Raw genomic sequence first — 15,152 nt, 5'->3', positions numbered from 1 at the left:
TAACTGGTAATTCGAGTTTTCAGGCTTTGGTTTGAAAAAAAAATCCCACCAACCCCCAGATAATTAGCACAAGAATTAATATTTGCTCCACAGAGAAATGGGTCACTGTTGGCAAAGGAGAAAAGTTCAGAGTCTTACAGTGGAGAAGCCAATGCGAGGGGCTATTTGTAGAGCGCACGCGTGTACACACACACACAGATACACACACACACACCCTCCCCTCCCCACAAGGCAACACCAACACCTAAAAAGAATGTATTGTCAGAACACCAGTTGAAGGCCTGGACTTCTTCTGAGTCGAGGAAATAATGCTCACCAACACCAAGAGTAGTTTTGGATTTTCTGCCCCTCGAGGCTGGCCAGGGCATGCTTCAAAAATAAATCCAGAAGAGTGAAAAAAAAAGCAATCGGGTGTGTGCTTTCCTTAAGCTTTACTCGGCAGAAATATAAAAATGTAAGTTCTGTAAATTAGTGACTTTTACAATACACCACAATCGAGATACTAATTTTCGGTGCCAGCTAAAAATTCTAGCTCTTGAACAGAAGACACAGACATAACCAACTGAAAACAGAAAGATACCTGACCAGTAAAGGTAAAATGTTAACTAGATATTATCCAGCAAGATGCAGATTCTATTATTGCTATTAGATCATGCCTCCGAGTGTGTCGGTGTATCCAGTCGATCCCGAATCGCACAGAAGACATTTTGCGACCTCTCATCATAGGCATAAACTAACATTAAAAAAAGAGTGTACATTTATAAATTACAGCGATCCCATTGTGCAGGAAGGGGAAGGTGTAAACAACAGAAAAAGAAACACACGAAAGATACAGTCAGTTCCACTCGAGTGATTATTTGCTGGATTGGTGGGAAAAGAGTGATTTACACAGAACTGAGATATACAGAACAGGTCCACAGTCATAATACATAGGTGGGATAAGTCATAGTACACGGATTGGATAACCCCTTTTAGACATCATTTCAACCCTGAAGGCTCTGTCGCCTTTTATGTAGCATTCCCTAAGCCTGACTATACACTCACAGTGCATTCTGCTAACCTGGGGGATTTTCAGAACTCCTCAATAGTGCGAGCACAAGCAATCTGCCGGAGCACTCTGAGGTGAACCTGAGCATGAATGACTTTCAGATCGATACCTGGGGTGTAAAGAAAATCCAAGGGCAAGGGTGTCAAGCAGAGTGGACTGATCCTGAACTTAGAAACAAAAATAAAAAGCATCTGATGCAGAAACAAAACCGTATTCAACTACATCAAAACCACTTCTGAATCACAATCAGGACTATAAGTAATCTTTACACACAGAATAATAATCCTACGGCTACTTGTGTGAACTGATATATTCGAGGAGGAATAAACACAGAAGCGAAAGCTTTGAGACTTAGAATGCCCCTGAATCTGGTCCAAAGAAACATGTTTGCTACCACTCCGTAGATGTTGAGGTGAGGAAAGTCACACGATAGCCTAGTCTAAAGAGTCAGAATCTTTCCGTCTCCAACCTGGATGAAGTCAGGGAATTTCCACTAGGAAAACCAGGTTTGACTGTGGAATCCTATCGCTCGGTGATACGACCGCCCTTGTCTTTCGCTGTAGATCGATGCGGGTTGCAACCGATGAGACAATTTAGTGAGGAGCAAAATCTCCGCTCCAAGTCGGGCAGAAACAGAGACAAGGAAATGCATAATGGTGATTTGATCCGAGAAGGAAAACGGACACCGACCTCACAATCCCTGCCACTCTTGCATCAACCCTATAGGCCTCAATTCACCAACATCCCAGCCAGAGTCTCCCCTTTCCTTAACGTGTTAAAGAAAAATAAATCGAACTTGTATGACCTGATTGCTTCGTGAATAAAATGGGATTATTAAAAAGGTGCTCAGAATGAATTTAAAAAGCAAACGTCGGTTTTGGCCAAGTCGATCACACAATCATGATACAAGGTTCTTAGAACTGACTGAGGTATCTATAAACTTCAATCCCACATGGGGGTGGGCCTGTAGAAGGAAGTAAGGTGAACTGAGGATTAAAACTTAGTAAAAGAGGGATTTTTTAAATGATTTTGATTCTCCCTTCTCTCCCAAGATTTAGCAACCTGAGTAACAAAAAAACAAAACAGTTAAATTCTGGTAACATCTATCCTACAAACCTAAATAACCACTTAGAATATTTCCAAGGAAAAATCATGAACCACCCCCCACAAAAAACCACCCATTAATTCAATAAGCCCTACTAAGCAATGCGGAAGAATGGGGTTGAAACACTCTAGAAAGGGGAAGATGGAAAGCTATTCCAAAATTAAGGAAAAAATACTACAAGAACTCTCACATCTCTCCCAGATCAAGCCATTAAGCTAAACCCTTCATTTAAGTCAGCATAACAGTTAGCCCTGATCAACTTCTGAATCCCTTGGTTTTGGTTGGCTTTAGAGAAAAAGAAAATCCGTTTTGGAAAACAATTTGGGGACAGTATTTTGAATTGCATTCAGTGAGCTGATAGGTATTTGGGCTTGCTCCAGGGAAAAACACTATTTTCTAAGAGGTCAGAAGTTTCAATCTACTTAGCATAATTTCACTAGTAAGCATCTGTTAAAGCTATCAGATATGTGCTTAATATAGGCGGTTCTCCAGGATTGCAGGTCAACTATATTTAGTTTGGTTTAAAAACAAAAATCAGATTTGAAAATCAACAAAAATACAACCTAAAGAGTTCGCACAAGGACACTTAACTCTCTCACTGGCTGATTAATTTGCTTTAAAAACCAAAACAACAAGAAAGGTACTGGTTTAGAAGAGATGTGAATGTGTCAGCCTAACTTCAAAAACTTCAGAAGGTATCTGGCACAGGTGGCTTGCAGAAGAAAAGCCGATCTTCCCAAGAGCTTTTTCCTCTGCTTCTGTCTTAAAGTGCAGAAACTGTTTGGGTGGGAGAAATCCTGATTTCTTGTCTGTCACTGCGGAACCACTTCCTTCATAGAGGCTAAAGCGGCATGTATGCGAACATGTAATCTGTTCTCAAAATCGTAGCCAGTGAATTCCTCCTGCAAGATCAAGTAAGAACAGTTAATTGCATTGGTTAGGTACCATTTAATATAAGGACTAACTCCCATTTTGACCCATTACACGTAATTCCTCTCTGCAATTATCCCCCTCAACTTCAGTCAAAAGATGCACAGCTTTGAGTGCTACCAAACATCAGAGATGTTCATTTCTGGGGAAAGTCTTATATCAGCACTAGGCACCTTCCCGGAAGGATAGTGTTGGAAGACGATACAGTTATTCACTTGAGAACGCAGTGTGGACTGGTGGAAACAGCACAGGCCTAAGAGTCAGGGAATCTGGGTTCAAAACCAGCTCCTCCGCTTGCCGGTTGTGTGACCTTGCGCAAGCCACTTAACTTCTCTGGGCCTCAAGTCTCTCATCTGCAAAATGGGGGTTAAATACCTGTTCTTCTCCTGCAAGCCCAAGTGGGAGCTGATGGTCTTGGATCTATCCTGGTGCTTAAGACAGTACTTGACACACAATAAGCGCTTAAAAAATAGTATTATCATCACTAACACCCAAATAAGCATCCTGAGGCCATGTAGTGTTCAACGCGATAAGATTAAGAGGGACAAAAAATGAGTTTTTTCTCCAACAGGGCAGTGACATACCAAGATTTTAATGGCAAATAGTCAACTGCTCATCAGTTCAATCTCCATTAGCCTCCTATTAGCAGCTAGTTCATTACTCCTACAAGACTCATATCCAGCTAACATTTCAAGTCCACAGTAATTTTTGAAGGGAATAAGAGCAGGGAAGGCAGAGGAGAAGGAGAAAAATAAGTACCTTTGCCTGTAGAAGCAGAGTTCTGCCTCTTGCCGCAGTCTATAAAAGCAAGGAAAACATGTTAATATTGTCCCATGCAATCGGGCCATTTTTAATCGCACCATATGCATTTTACAAAGAGCAGGAAAACTGCACTAAATGAAGTAAATTCTACCAAATAATATGCCCTACCAAGTTCTAGTTTCCTTCTGCATCTGTTGCCACCCCACGGTTGACTGTGAGGTGCCTCAGGTGTAGGTCAGGATTTGTGTCTGAATTACCAACCTTGTATTTTTGTACACTTGGCTCAGAGGAAATGCTCAACCAATCAATAAATACGAAGAAGAATAGGAATCAAACAATCAATGACATTTACTGGAAAGAGAGGGTTTCTGTTTTTCTGCCCCAGAGTCGGTTATTTAATATTGAATTCTCATCTTCTCTCCTCTTTCCAAACAGAAGAAATCCAGACTACAATGGTGAGGATGGGTGGCCTAGGGAAAAGAGCCTGGGTGTCAGAGCACCTGGGTCCTAATCCGGGCTCTGCCGCTTTCCTGCTGGGAGACCACGGGCAAGTCACTTTACCTCTCTGGTTCTAAATTCCCTCATCTGTAAAATGGGGATTCAATATGTGTTTCTCCCTCCTACTTGGACTGTGATTCCCGGGGGGACAGGGACTGGGCCCGAGCTGATGATCTTGTATCTACCCCAGCGCTTAGAACAATCAATCAGTGGTGTTTACTGTGTGCAGAACACTGTCCTAAGTGCTTGTAAGGTGCTTGGCACATAGAAAGTGCTTAAACAACATGATTATCAATTATTATGAAAAAGTTATGCTTTTCTAAAAATCTGCTATTAACACTCCACCGCAGTTCTACCACCATCTAGAGGCATTTCTGCAATTTTTAAATCTTCTTCTGCACTGAGATTTGAGATAAAGCTCTACTAATGTAGAAGTAGGAAGTTTCTTAAGCTTTTAGGGGGACTTGCTATTTTGTGGGGCATCCTAAAGTCATTCGTTTCTTGCGGATCAAGTTAAGCTTGTAGACATGAGGAGTGAAGATGTCACATTCGACAACTGTGTTCCTCAGTTTCGTCTTTTGAAAATTAGGATTTCAGCAATTACTCTCAGAAATCCCACGGCCACCGATATTTGAAAAATGAGAATACACCCAAGTGCCTTTTCAAATATATTTATATTAAAGAAGAAATCCTGGTAATGAGAAAACAGCCTTTAAAATGATCAAGGCTATTTCATTACATGCAGCATTTTAAAATTACCATGAGGTACTAAAACCTCAGTATAGAATTCATATTCTATCTAAAAGACATCCAAAGTTGAAAAGAGAGAAGACACAGAGCAAAAGCTATCTTCGCCTCTTCCAGAAGCATTTTAATTTTTAGTAAAGTCTACTTCTTAAATTAATTGTATTGTCTTAAAATGCTTGTCTTTCATTAGAGCCTAAAAAAAGCTTCAGGAGAACCTAAAACCCCTCAGAAATGCACTATAAAAACACACTTTAAAAAAGAAAGAGCCAATACCACCTCTCTCTCTCTCATTTTTTTTCAACTCATGTTCAGAATCCAGCTTTTCGAAACCAATTTTGACTTCATTTAATGATTTATTTTAATTTAGGCTTTAAGCTTTCAAATTCAAAAAGGGCCTGAGCCCCCAAAATTAAATACCTTCTTCTAAATCATTCAGTTCCAATTCAAAACATGTTTGAATTAGCAACCAAAGCTAACAAAAGCTATGAGAAGTGACCGTAGAAAAAATAGTGCTAGCCGGGAGGCTCTTAAAACATATGGTTTCAAAGAAATCATAGCCTTGTTTCACAGCACTGACCACAGATTAGACCAGTCAAAGCATCGAAGTCCAAAACTGACACGTTTTCTCTTTCAATTCACGGGAGACGTGTGTCTGATTGGCCTGAAGGAGAATGTGGCTTTCTAGATTCTGAGAGACTGAGTATTCTGGCAAAAAGTAGCAGCTAAAAAAATCCTCTGAAGGAGGGTCAATTCAAATATTTACCAAGTATCACTCATGAAATACAATTATTTCCATTATGAACGTTTTGGGTCTGCTGCAGGAATTTTTCAACCACATCTACTTAGCTTACCTCTGGGTCATCTAACAGAAGGCAACCGAGCTCATAGCAAGCATATGGCTGGATATATAAATTATTCTGGCGACACAGTTCATCCTTAACGGCTCGTTGAAAGAACTGAAAGTGAAAAACATTTTTCTAAGTCAGTTTATGCACAGGCTTGGGAATCAGAGGACATAGGTTCTAATCCCGGCTCCACCACTTGTCAGCTGTGTGACTTTAGGTGAGCCACTTCACCTCTCTATGCCTTAGTTACCTCATCTGTAACATGCGATTAAGACTGTGAGCCCCACGAGGGACAACTTGATTACCTTCCCCAACGCTTAAACCAGTGCTTGGCACATAGTAAGTGTTTAACAAATACCATAATTATTAATTAGTTATTATTCTTTCATTCAACAATGGCAACAGGATTTTCCACACCAGCTCAAGTTTTCCAGGCCCTCTTCTAAGTCCAACCAGTCTTTGAAATGTTTTCCTCTACTTCGTAACCAAGTCGCTATCTCCTCAGAGGAATCCACTCTCTGCGGACCTCGAGCCTTGGCCTCTTGGTTTCTTTCTTGGCGATGCTCTTCAGCTCAGAAAGTAAGTTCAACTTTAAAATCACCAAATACTGGCTTTTCCCAGCATGGAGATGAATGCTAGCTGAATGCTCCTGCTTTGCAGCTGCTGCACAATTATTAATAACCCACTTTTAAGTGCCCAAGAAGTGGGTGAGACAAATGCCTTCAGTCACAAAGATTTTTACCTCTGTTTCTGAATCTGGAATCTGTTAAGGGCTAGACAAATGCATAATTCTCTCTCTCCCTCCTTCCCTGTTTCTTCCTCTAAGATTTCCTCATTTTTTCCCTTCACTCCTAACTCCAACCTCTCAACTCAAATTAGCACTCTAAATAATGTGCTAAAACATTAAACAAATCAATATTATACCTTCTGTTTAAGAATGTAAACTTCATAAGGAGTTCAGCATTACCTGTATTGAATTACTAATCCTTAGTTTCTTCCTTGCTTTGCTGGCAGTCTCCTATTGAGACTGAGAATTCAAGAGAATATTGGGGAGGCTTTTTAATTAATTCCCTTTTCTTGGGCCTGGAAAATGGGCTCAGTTATTTAAAGACAGTGTTCTTTTCTCCTCAATACAGGTGCTCACAATTTACCTGAATAGCATCTTCTGAGTTCCCTAAGCATTTGTGTATGGCACCAAGAAGCAGGTTCTTTAATCCAACGGCAGAGGAGTCCACAACTTCATGACAAGCTTAAAGAAAGAGAGGCGGGGAAAGACATCTGTCGGTGAGACTCAAAAGCAACGTTTTCGGTAAACTTTTTTAGTTGTTATTTTGATGAGAGGTGAACAGCAATTTACACTTCTGCACTTGAGGAACCTTTGACCCCTTGCTTAGTCTAGATTGTGGCTGTCCCCTTGCACACATCCTTGCACACATTGAAGACTGGAAGCCCCCCGTAGGACAACCTGATCCCCTTGTAATCCCCCAGTGCTTAGAATGGTGCTTTATGCATAGTAAGCGCTTAATAAATGCTGTTATTATTATTATTATTATTATTATTATTATTATTATTATTATTATTATTATTATTATCATCATCCTCCCTCTGGTATGGAACTCCCTCACCCTTCATGTACGACATACCACCACTCTCCCTACCTTCAAAACCTTTCAAAACTCACATTTCCTCCAAGAGGCCTTCTCCCACCTAAGACCTCCTTTTCCCTTACTCCCTCTTGAACTTTACTCTTTAAGCACTTGATATTACCCCCACCCTGAATACACAGCCCCATGCACACAAACACAGCCCCTTCCACCACAGAAAACCTCCCCCACACCCCTGGAGACAGAGACACACCAATGCTATCATCAACAGGATTTATTGAGTACCTATTGAGTGCAGAGCACCAACACCTCTACATGGTATTTATCGACTGGACAAAACTATCTGACACCACCAGTAGTGGAGCAAGGGGTCTATGGCTCTGGCAAATATTACAAAAATTAATTAAAAAAACTTTGAATTCAATAATACTAATACTACTACTAATAATAATGATGATGGCATTTGTTTAGCATTTACTATGTGCAAAGCACTGTTCTAAGTGCTGGGGGGGATACAAGGTGATCAGGTTGTCCCACGTGGGGCTCACAGTCTTACAGATGAGGTAACTGAGGCTCAGAGAAGTTAAGTGACTTGTCCATTGTACCACAGCAGACACGTGACGGAGCCGGGATTCGAACCCATGACCTCTGACTCCAAAGCCCGTGCTCTTTCCACAGCTTCAATAGGCTGAAGCAGTGTGGGCTAGTGGAAAGAGCCCGGGTCTGGGAGTGAAAGGCCCTGAGCTCTAATCCCTGCTCTGCCTCTTACCTGCTTTCTGACCTTGGGCAAATCACTTCACTTCTCCTTGCCTCAGTCCCCCATCTGCAAAATGGGGATTCAATGCCTGTTCTCCCAACTACTCAGACTGTGAGCCCCCTGTGGGATTGGATTAATCTGCATCAACCCCAGTGCTTAGAACGTAGCACGTGCTTAAAAATACTATTGTTATTACTATGATTATTAATAATGATATTATTTTATTAGATGCTGCTCTTATTTTTCCAGAGTGCTTTAACCATTCTTATCTCATTTTTTCCTAAAGGTTCTCGGTGAATTAGATATTCTAAAATGACCTGTCCGAGGTCACCCCGCAGTCCACGAGCAGAGCTGGTATGAGACTGTGAGCCCCACGTGTGTCCAATCTGAATTGCTTGTATCCACCCCAGCGCTTAGTACAGTGCCTAGCACACTTAACCAATCCCACAATTAGAACCTAGCTGTATCCTACGCAGTGATGCTTCACGGTGTGATACAGAATCGGGAAGTTGGTATTTGGATATGACTCAAATCGGTCACACCTGCACACACCAATTTTTTTTTATGGTATTTGTTAAGCGCTTACTATATGTCAAGCACTGTTCTAAGCACTGGGTAGATTCGAGTTAATCAGGCTGGATACAGTCCCTGTCCCACATGGGGCTCACAATCTAAGTGGGAGGGAGAACAGGTATTGGATCTCCATTTTGCAGGTGAGGAAACTGAGGCGCAGAAAAATTAAGTGACTTGCCTAAGGTCACACAGCCTGACTTGCCCACGGTTAAGGTGAGTGGTAGTAAGGAAGTAGCAGGTAAGTGGTTGAGCTGCGTTGTTGCTGAATTGTACTTTCCAAGCACTAAGTACAGTGCTCTGTCCACAGTACGTGCCCAGTAAATATGAATGAGTGAAATTAGGACTCAGGTCCTCTGACAGCTCTCTCTCTACATACATTAATATATATCACATCTCTCACACCCACACATAACGTGCCAGAGCACTTAGGGAAATAAAAATCTCAAACCTTGACTCATCCTCTGTAGGTTGGGAAAGGAAGAGTTAGGAAGGGCCTTCCACAAATACAGCACTTCAATGGACGCCAGTACACACAGCTCTTTGGTTGGCGTTTGCTTCCGAAACTTCTCGGCCTGTAAAGAATGGAAACGATCAGGCCGTGCTCCTCTAAAGCTGAGCCAGGATGTGTGTAAATAATCGAGCCGTAGTTCGTATTTCATCATGCTAAGGATGCTGCAGATGATAGGTTTAGGGAGGTGACATCTCGTTCGCTTTCAAATCCTTAATATATTTGTAGATTTGCCCTCGGTTGAGTCGGCGCTGCTTGTGCTGGGGCAGTGTCCTGAGTGTCACTCTGTCCTCTCATTAGGGGAAGAGGAGCAAAGGTTTGGGGTTGGGAGTCGTCTTCTGCTAACATCTGACATTTCACAGCACTCGCTTAATGGACTGGGCTAGCCACTGGCTTCTCATATATTTCTAGCCCCTGTCCGAAGTCATCCGTGCCCCGGTGACTTAGACATGACACATCAAATCTTCCCTAGCGCCACGTACCTTTTTAACGGAGAACTGCTCGATTTGATTGTTTTTCCGTTTGAACAGCTTCTGAACTTCTTTGAAAACAATCTGTGCTCCATCCAGATCGCCAGTGGCTCCTTGACACACTGTAAGAAATGGCAGGGGAATGGTGTACAGTGCCTGAAAACAAACCTGTGCATAGTAAGTACGCACTACACACCACGGAATGACTGGCTGATTTTAACTCGTTCTTGTAATAATACACATTTTTCCTTGAATTGCGCACACCGACTCTTTGACTCGGAGCAGGATTTGGAACCTGAGGTGAGGGAGCCAGATCTGGCTATGCTTGGGACTCTTGAGCTGGGCTGCGGGGGGTTGGGGGGAGCAATTCAAACCGCACAGATGACGGGCTCGAAGGTCTCACTGCATTTGGCTCTTGTGGCCCAAAGCGAAGCCACCTCCTGACTTGGAAAAACTTCCCTAACAGCTCCGCAGGGAAACCACAACCATCTAAAGGGCAGGAGGCTCTCATCGACTAGGACGACCGCCGCACAAACCATCCAACATAATAATGATGGCATTTGTTAAGCGCTTACTATGTGCCAAGCACTGTTCTGAGTGCTGGGGTAGAGACAAGGTCATCAGGTTGTCCCACGTGGGGCTCACAGTCTTCATCCCCGTTTTACAGATGAGGGAACTGAGGCACAGAGAAGTTAAGTGACTTGCCCAAGGTCACACAGCTGACAAGTGGCAGAGCTGGGACTGGAACCCACGGCCTCTGAGGGTACTCACCTGCAGTTAAATAGGCGTAGTAGCACTGAGACCACCGGGACTCGTTCTTGAGCCTTTCGAAGGAATCAAACGCATCCTCGAAGTTCAGTTCTATCATACTGCACCAGCCTAAAAGGAAGAACGCGGTCACACGGCTGAGAAGCAGACGAGCTTGTCATGGAAAACTCCCTACTAATGACGGAACTCGAGATGTGCTGCTGAACGTGGCTGCGGGGGATCGCTCCCGTGTGAACGCTTCTGCAGAACTTAAAAGATTCATTTTCCCCCCAGAAAACCATCTAACTTTGAAGTTCGGAGCCAACAGCACTGGAAAATTTCGGGATACGATTAAGCGCGCTACGGCCTGAAAGATTCCGAGACTGGACGCTACGGTTTTCGAAAGGGTCTTCACGTGGTCTCTCTTGGAGCCTGAATGTCAATGGAGAATGCTGTTTCTAACGCTCCTAAGCCACGTCGTGGATGACCACTTGGCTCATCAGGTCCAGGGGGGCCACGTTCCACCTCCCCACTGGAGCGGAGAACGTCTACACCATGGCTCAATCCATTTGGGGGACAGTGGTTTCGGCTCTTCCCCTCCCCCCGGGAGGAGTGTGGCTTAACTGAGTCCACTGCACCTACTTTGTGCTCTTTCAGCAGCCACATTCTGCCCTTGAACAGGAGCTGGTAAAACAGGGAAGTTGCTTCTGTAAATATTTACATTGCCGGGGACTTGGCTCTTACTATTCATTCATTCAATCAATTGAGTGTTTACTGAGTGCAGAGCACTGTACTAAGCACTTGGGAAGAACAAGTTGGCAACATATAGAGACGCTCCCTACCCAACAGTGGGCTCACAGTCTAGAAGGGGGAGACAGAACAAAACACAACACATTAACAAAATAAAATAAATAGAATAAATATGTACAAATAAAATTAATAAATAGAGTAATAAATGCGTACAAACATATATACATATATATATAGGTGCTACACTGGGGGTGAGGGAAGGGAGGGCAAAGAGATAGCTTTCATGTTTTTTTGTCAAGTTAGTTCTTGGCTGGCCTGCCCCCTCCCCTCCTGACACCCCTAGAATGCAAAATTTTTGTGGACTGGGATTGTCTTCAACCTCTATATTCTGGGCCTTGATCCACCTGCTTGATACAGTGTGATGCCCAAAGTAAACACTCAGCAAACAACAGAATTAAACCAAAGGTCTAACTGAGAGCAATTTAGAGCATCGAGCTGTGGAGCGACCAGGTGAATCTCATGCCACTGATGACAAAACTGAGCTGCAGGGAAGTTTAGTACAGAAGCGCTTAGTACAGTGCTCTGCACACAGTAAGCACTCAATAAATACGATTGAATGAAAAAGTTAGCACAGGCCAGGGAGCCAGAAGGACCTGAGTTCCAATCCTGCCTCCACCACTTGACCCTGGGCAAGTCATTTCACGTCTCTGTGCCTCAGTTACCTCACCTGTACAATGGGGATTAAGACTGTGAGCCCCATGAGGGACGGGGACTGTGTCCAACCTGATTTGCTAATCCACCCCAGCACTTAGTACAGTGCGTGACACACAGTAAGCACTTAACAAATGCCATGATTATTAAATTATCAGTCAGATGATAACTTGAGAGGCAATGTGGCCCAGTGGAAAGAGCCTGGGCCTGGGACTCAGAGGACATGGGTTTTAATCACGGCTCCGCCACTTATCGACTGGGTGACCTTGGGCAATCACTTCACTCTCTGTGCCTCAGTTTCCTTATCTGTAAAATGGGGATTAAATTCTACTTCACCCTCCCTAGATTTTGAGCCTCACGCGGGACAGGAACTGTATCCGAATGGATAACTTTGCATCTACCGAGGCACTTAGAACAGTGCTTGGCACGTAGTAAGCCCTTAACAGATACCATAATTATTATAATTATTAAGTGGTGGACTCTCAAGATCCCTCAGCAATTTAGAGTCAGAGCTGAGAACTGAAACTGAGTCTTGATTCAGTTCCCGGCTCTCCCCACTGGACCTGACTCGGACACCATTCTTTGGGGATTATCAGATTACCTCAATCAGAGACACAAATTATATTTAAAGCTCTTGGCCTCTGGGATCATTTCAGAGATACATCTACAGAACATTAATCTGGCTTGAAAGCAAACCGAGGAAGGGGAAGAGAGAAGAGGCGTTGAAGTTTAGAGATACTCCGCTCAACTTCATTGCAAAATCCTTCAGTTCTACTGTGCGATTGCCAAACCACGGATCAACAAAGAAGTTTATGTCCCCGTTAAATCCTCCTCCTTTGCTCACTGAGTGAACTTTTCCCAATAAAATGTTTTAACCATTTCTGGAATCATTCTAAGCCTTGCAAGTTTGACTGCCAGCCACTTTCCTTTCAGAAGACTCAGGATTTTGCTGTAAAGAGGAAATGATCTGAAAAGTTCCCAGGTGACTAGCAAACCCTTTGGGGCTAAAATTAATGACCCTCACGCCCCTCTCAAGAGATGCTTCTCCCATCTACCTCCTTCTTTTCCCCTCTCCTCCCTCATCTCTACCACTTCCTTGGGGACCACACAAAATTCTTGACAATAATGATAATAATAATTATCGTATTTGCTAAGCGCTTACTATGTACCAAGCACTGTTCTAAGCGCTGGGGTGGATACAAGGTGATCAGGTTGTCCCCAACTGGGGCGCACAGTCTTAATTCCTATTTTCCAGATGAGGTAACTGAGGCACGGAGAAGTTTAGGGACTTGTCCAAGGTCACACAACAGACAAGTGGCGGGGCCGGGATTAGAACCCACGTCCTCTGACTCCCAAAGCCTGGCTCTTTCCACTTAGCCACGCTCTTTCTCAGCTGTATGGCTCTTTTGCTGTCAAGCAAGAAACTGCCTTTGCCTCTCCCTGTCTGCAAGGACAACAAGAAGATTAAAAATGCCAAGACATCCAACAGATGATCACCTGACATGCTAATCAGCAACCCGAGCTGCAGAGGCAAGGAGATAAAAAGGAACCGCACCACCAGGAACACACCAAGTGCTTCACTTCAAAAGACGGGCTGACATTCAGAAATGAGCTTATTATAGAAGGCAATTTAGCCAGTCTAATTGGTACTGGGGCTAGTTCATATGCTAGCTCGCTGTGGCCAGAGAACGCGTCTCCCAATTCTGTTATATTGTACTCGCCCAAGTGCTTGGTAGAGTGCTCTGCACACAGCGCTCAATAAATACGATTGAGTGAATGAATGAATGAGCACTCTGCCTAGCCTCAGAGAGTCTGGTTACACCCTGTTAATCAGTCAGTGGTACTTTTTGAGCACATACTGTGTGCAGAACACTCTACCAAGCACTTGGGAGAGTACTATATAACAAAAAAAAATACCACTGACTAACAGGGTGTAACCAGACTCTCTTTGAGGCTAGACAGAGCGCTCATTCATTCATTCCTTCAATCGTATTTATTGAGCGCTGTGTGCAGAGCACTATGCGCTTGGGAACTTCAAGTCGGCAACATATAGAGATGGTCCCTACCCAACAACAGGCTCGCAGTCTAGCAGCATTACAGATAAGGCTCCCTCTCATTGTGGGATTTACCCTATAATATTGTGTCACTAGGTAAAATCAGGATAATCTTTTCTTATCTTGAAATTATGATATACTGATGATAGTATTTATTGAGTGCTTATTATGTGCCAACTCCGGGGACAGGTAATACAGATCAGACACAAGGTTGCCACACGAGGTTTACTGTCTAGGAGGGAAGGCCGGCAGATATTTTACATCCCCATTTCGTAGATGAGGAAGCTGAGGCACAGGAAAGGTAAGTGACTTACCCAAGGTCTCACAGCAGGCACGATGTAAAGAGTTAAGCTTGTAAAGCTCCTTTGAAACCGAAAATATGTCTCAGGGAAAGCCTTCTTTCAGTCAGATGAAAATGAGATAATAAAATCTCTTGGGAGGAACGTAAAGTACCAGAAAGGTATTACGGAAAATACCTTGATGATACCATTAATACACTTAGCGGAGGCATAAAACATTCATATTTACCAATTTCATACAGACAGACGTGCTGAATCTCTCTTTGATCTGTGGCAAGTTCCAAAGCCGTGTGGAAAGAAGTCAAGGCACTGTTGATTTGACACTGCGGGAACAAAAAACAATTAACTCATAAAGACACCTTATTAAAAAAATACTGTAAATAGCATTTATTTGGCCACATATAAGTTCAGAATCTAAGCCAGGGGCCAGAGGCCCTTTATATCTAGATTCGATCGCTCAGCCAATCAATGGCATTTATTGAGCGCTTACTGTGGGCAGGGCACTCAGAGGGCTCGGGAGAGTACAACACAATATAATGGCTACGTTCCCCGTCCACAACGAGCCTACAGTCTAGAGGGGGAGAAACATATTACAAGAGTGTAAGTCGGTGGAATGAGGCGGATAGATTCGTTGCTGATTGAGTCGAAGCTCTGTGGGAAATAATAATAATAATAATGATGGTATTTGTTAAGCACTTACTATGTGCAAAGCACTGTTCTAAGTGCTGGGGAGGTTGTCGCACG

At 43.2% G+C, this 15,152-nt stretch overlaps 1 protein-coding gene across 1 annotated transcript in view; it reads right to left on the bottom strand.

The window, feature by feature from the left end:
* Window positions 1-414: 414 nt before the first annotated feature.
* TTC39C (tetratricopeptide repeat domain 39C) overlaps window positions 415-15,152 on the bottom strand; it is an 87,217-nt gene continuing 72,479 nt past the window's right edge. Inside the window, exons 7-14 of the mRNA XM_038766537.1 lie at window positions 14,638-14,731; window positions 10,619-10,726; window positions 9,860-9,969; window positions 9,318-9,441; window positions 7,087-7,184; window positions 5,942-6,046; window positions 3,843-3,881; window positions 415-3,055 (exon numbers count right to left, since the gene is read on the bottom strand). Of these exons, the coding sequence (XP_038622465.1) occupies window positions 2,966-3,055; window positions 3,843-3,881; window positions 5,942-6,046; window positions 7,087-7,184; window positions 9,318-9,441; window positions 9,860-9,969; window positions 10,619-10,726; window positions 14,638-14,731 (768 nt within the window). The 3' untranslated portion in view covers window positions 415-2,965. The remainder of the gene's footprint in view (window positions 3,056-3,842; window positions 3,882-5,941; window positions 6,047-7,086; window positions 7,185-9,317; window positions 9,442-9,859; window positions 9,970-10,618; window positions 10,727-14,637; window positions 14,732-15,152) is intronic.

Source organism: Tachyglossus aculeatus, chromosome 25 (genome assembly GCF_015852505.1).
Source record: "Tachyglossus aculeatus isolate mTacAcu1 chromosome 25, mTacAcu1.pri, whole genome shotgun sequence".
NCBI classification, from domain to species: Eukaryota; Metazoa; Chordata; class Mammalia; order Monotremata; family Tachyglossidae; genus Tachyglossus; species Tachyglossus aculeatus.
Note: the sequence above shows the minus strand (reverse complement) of the source record. Positions and strands in the feature narration are given on the sequence as shown.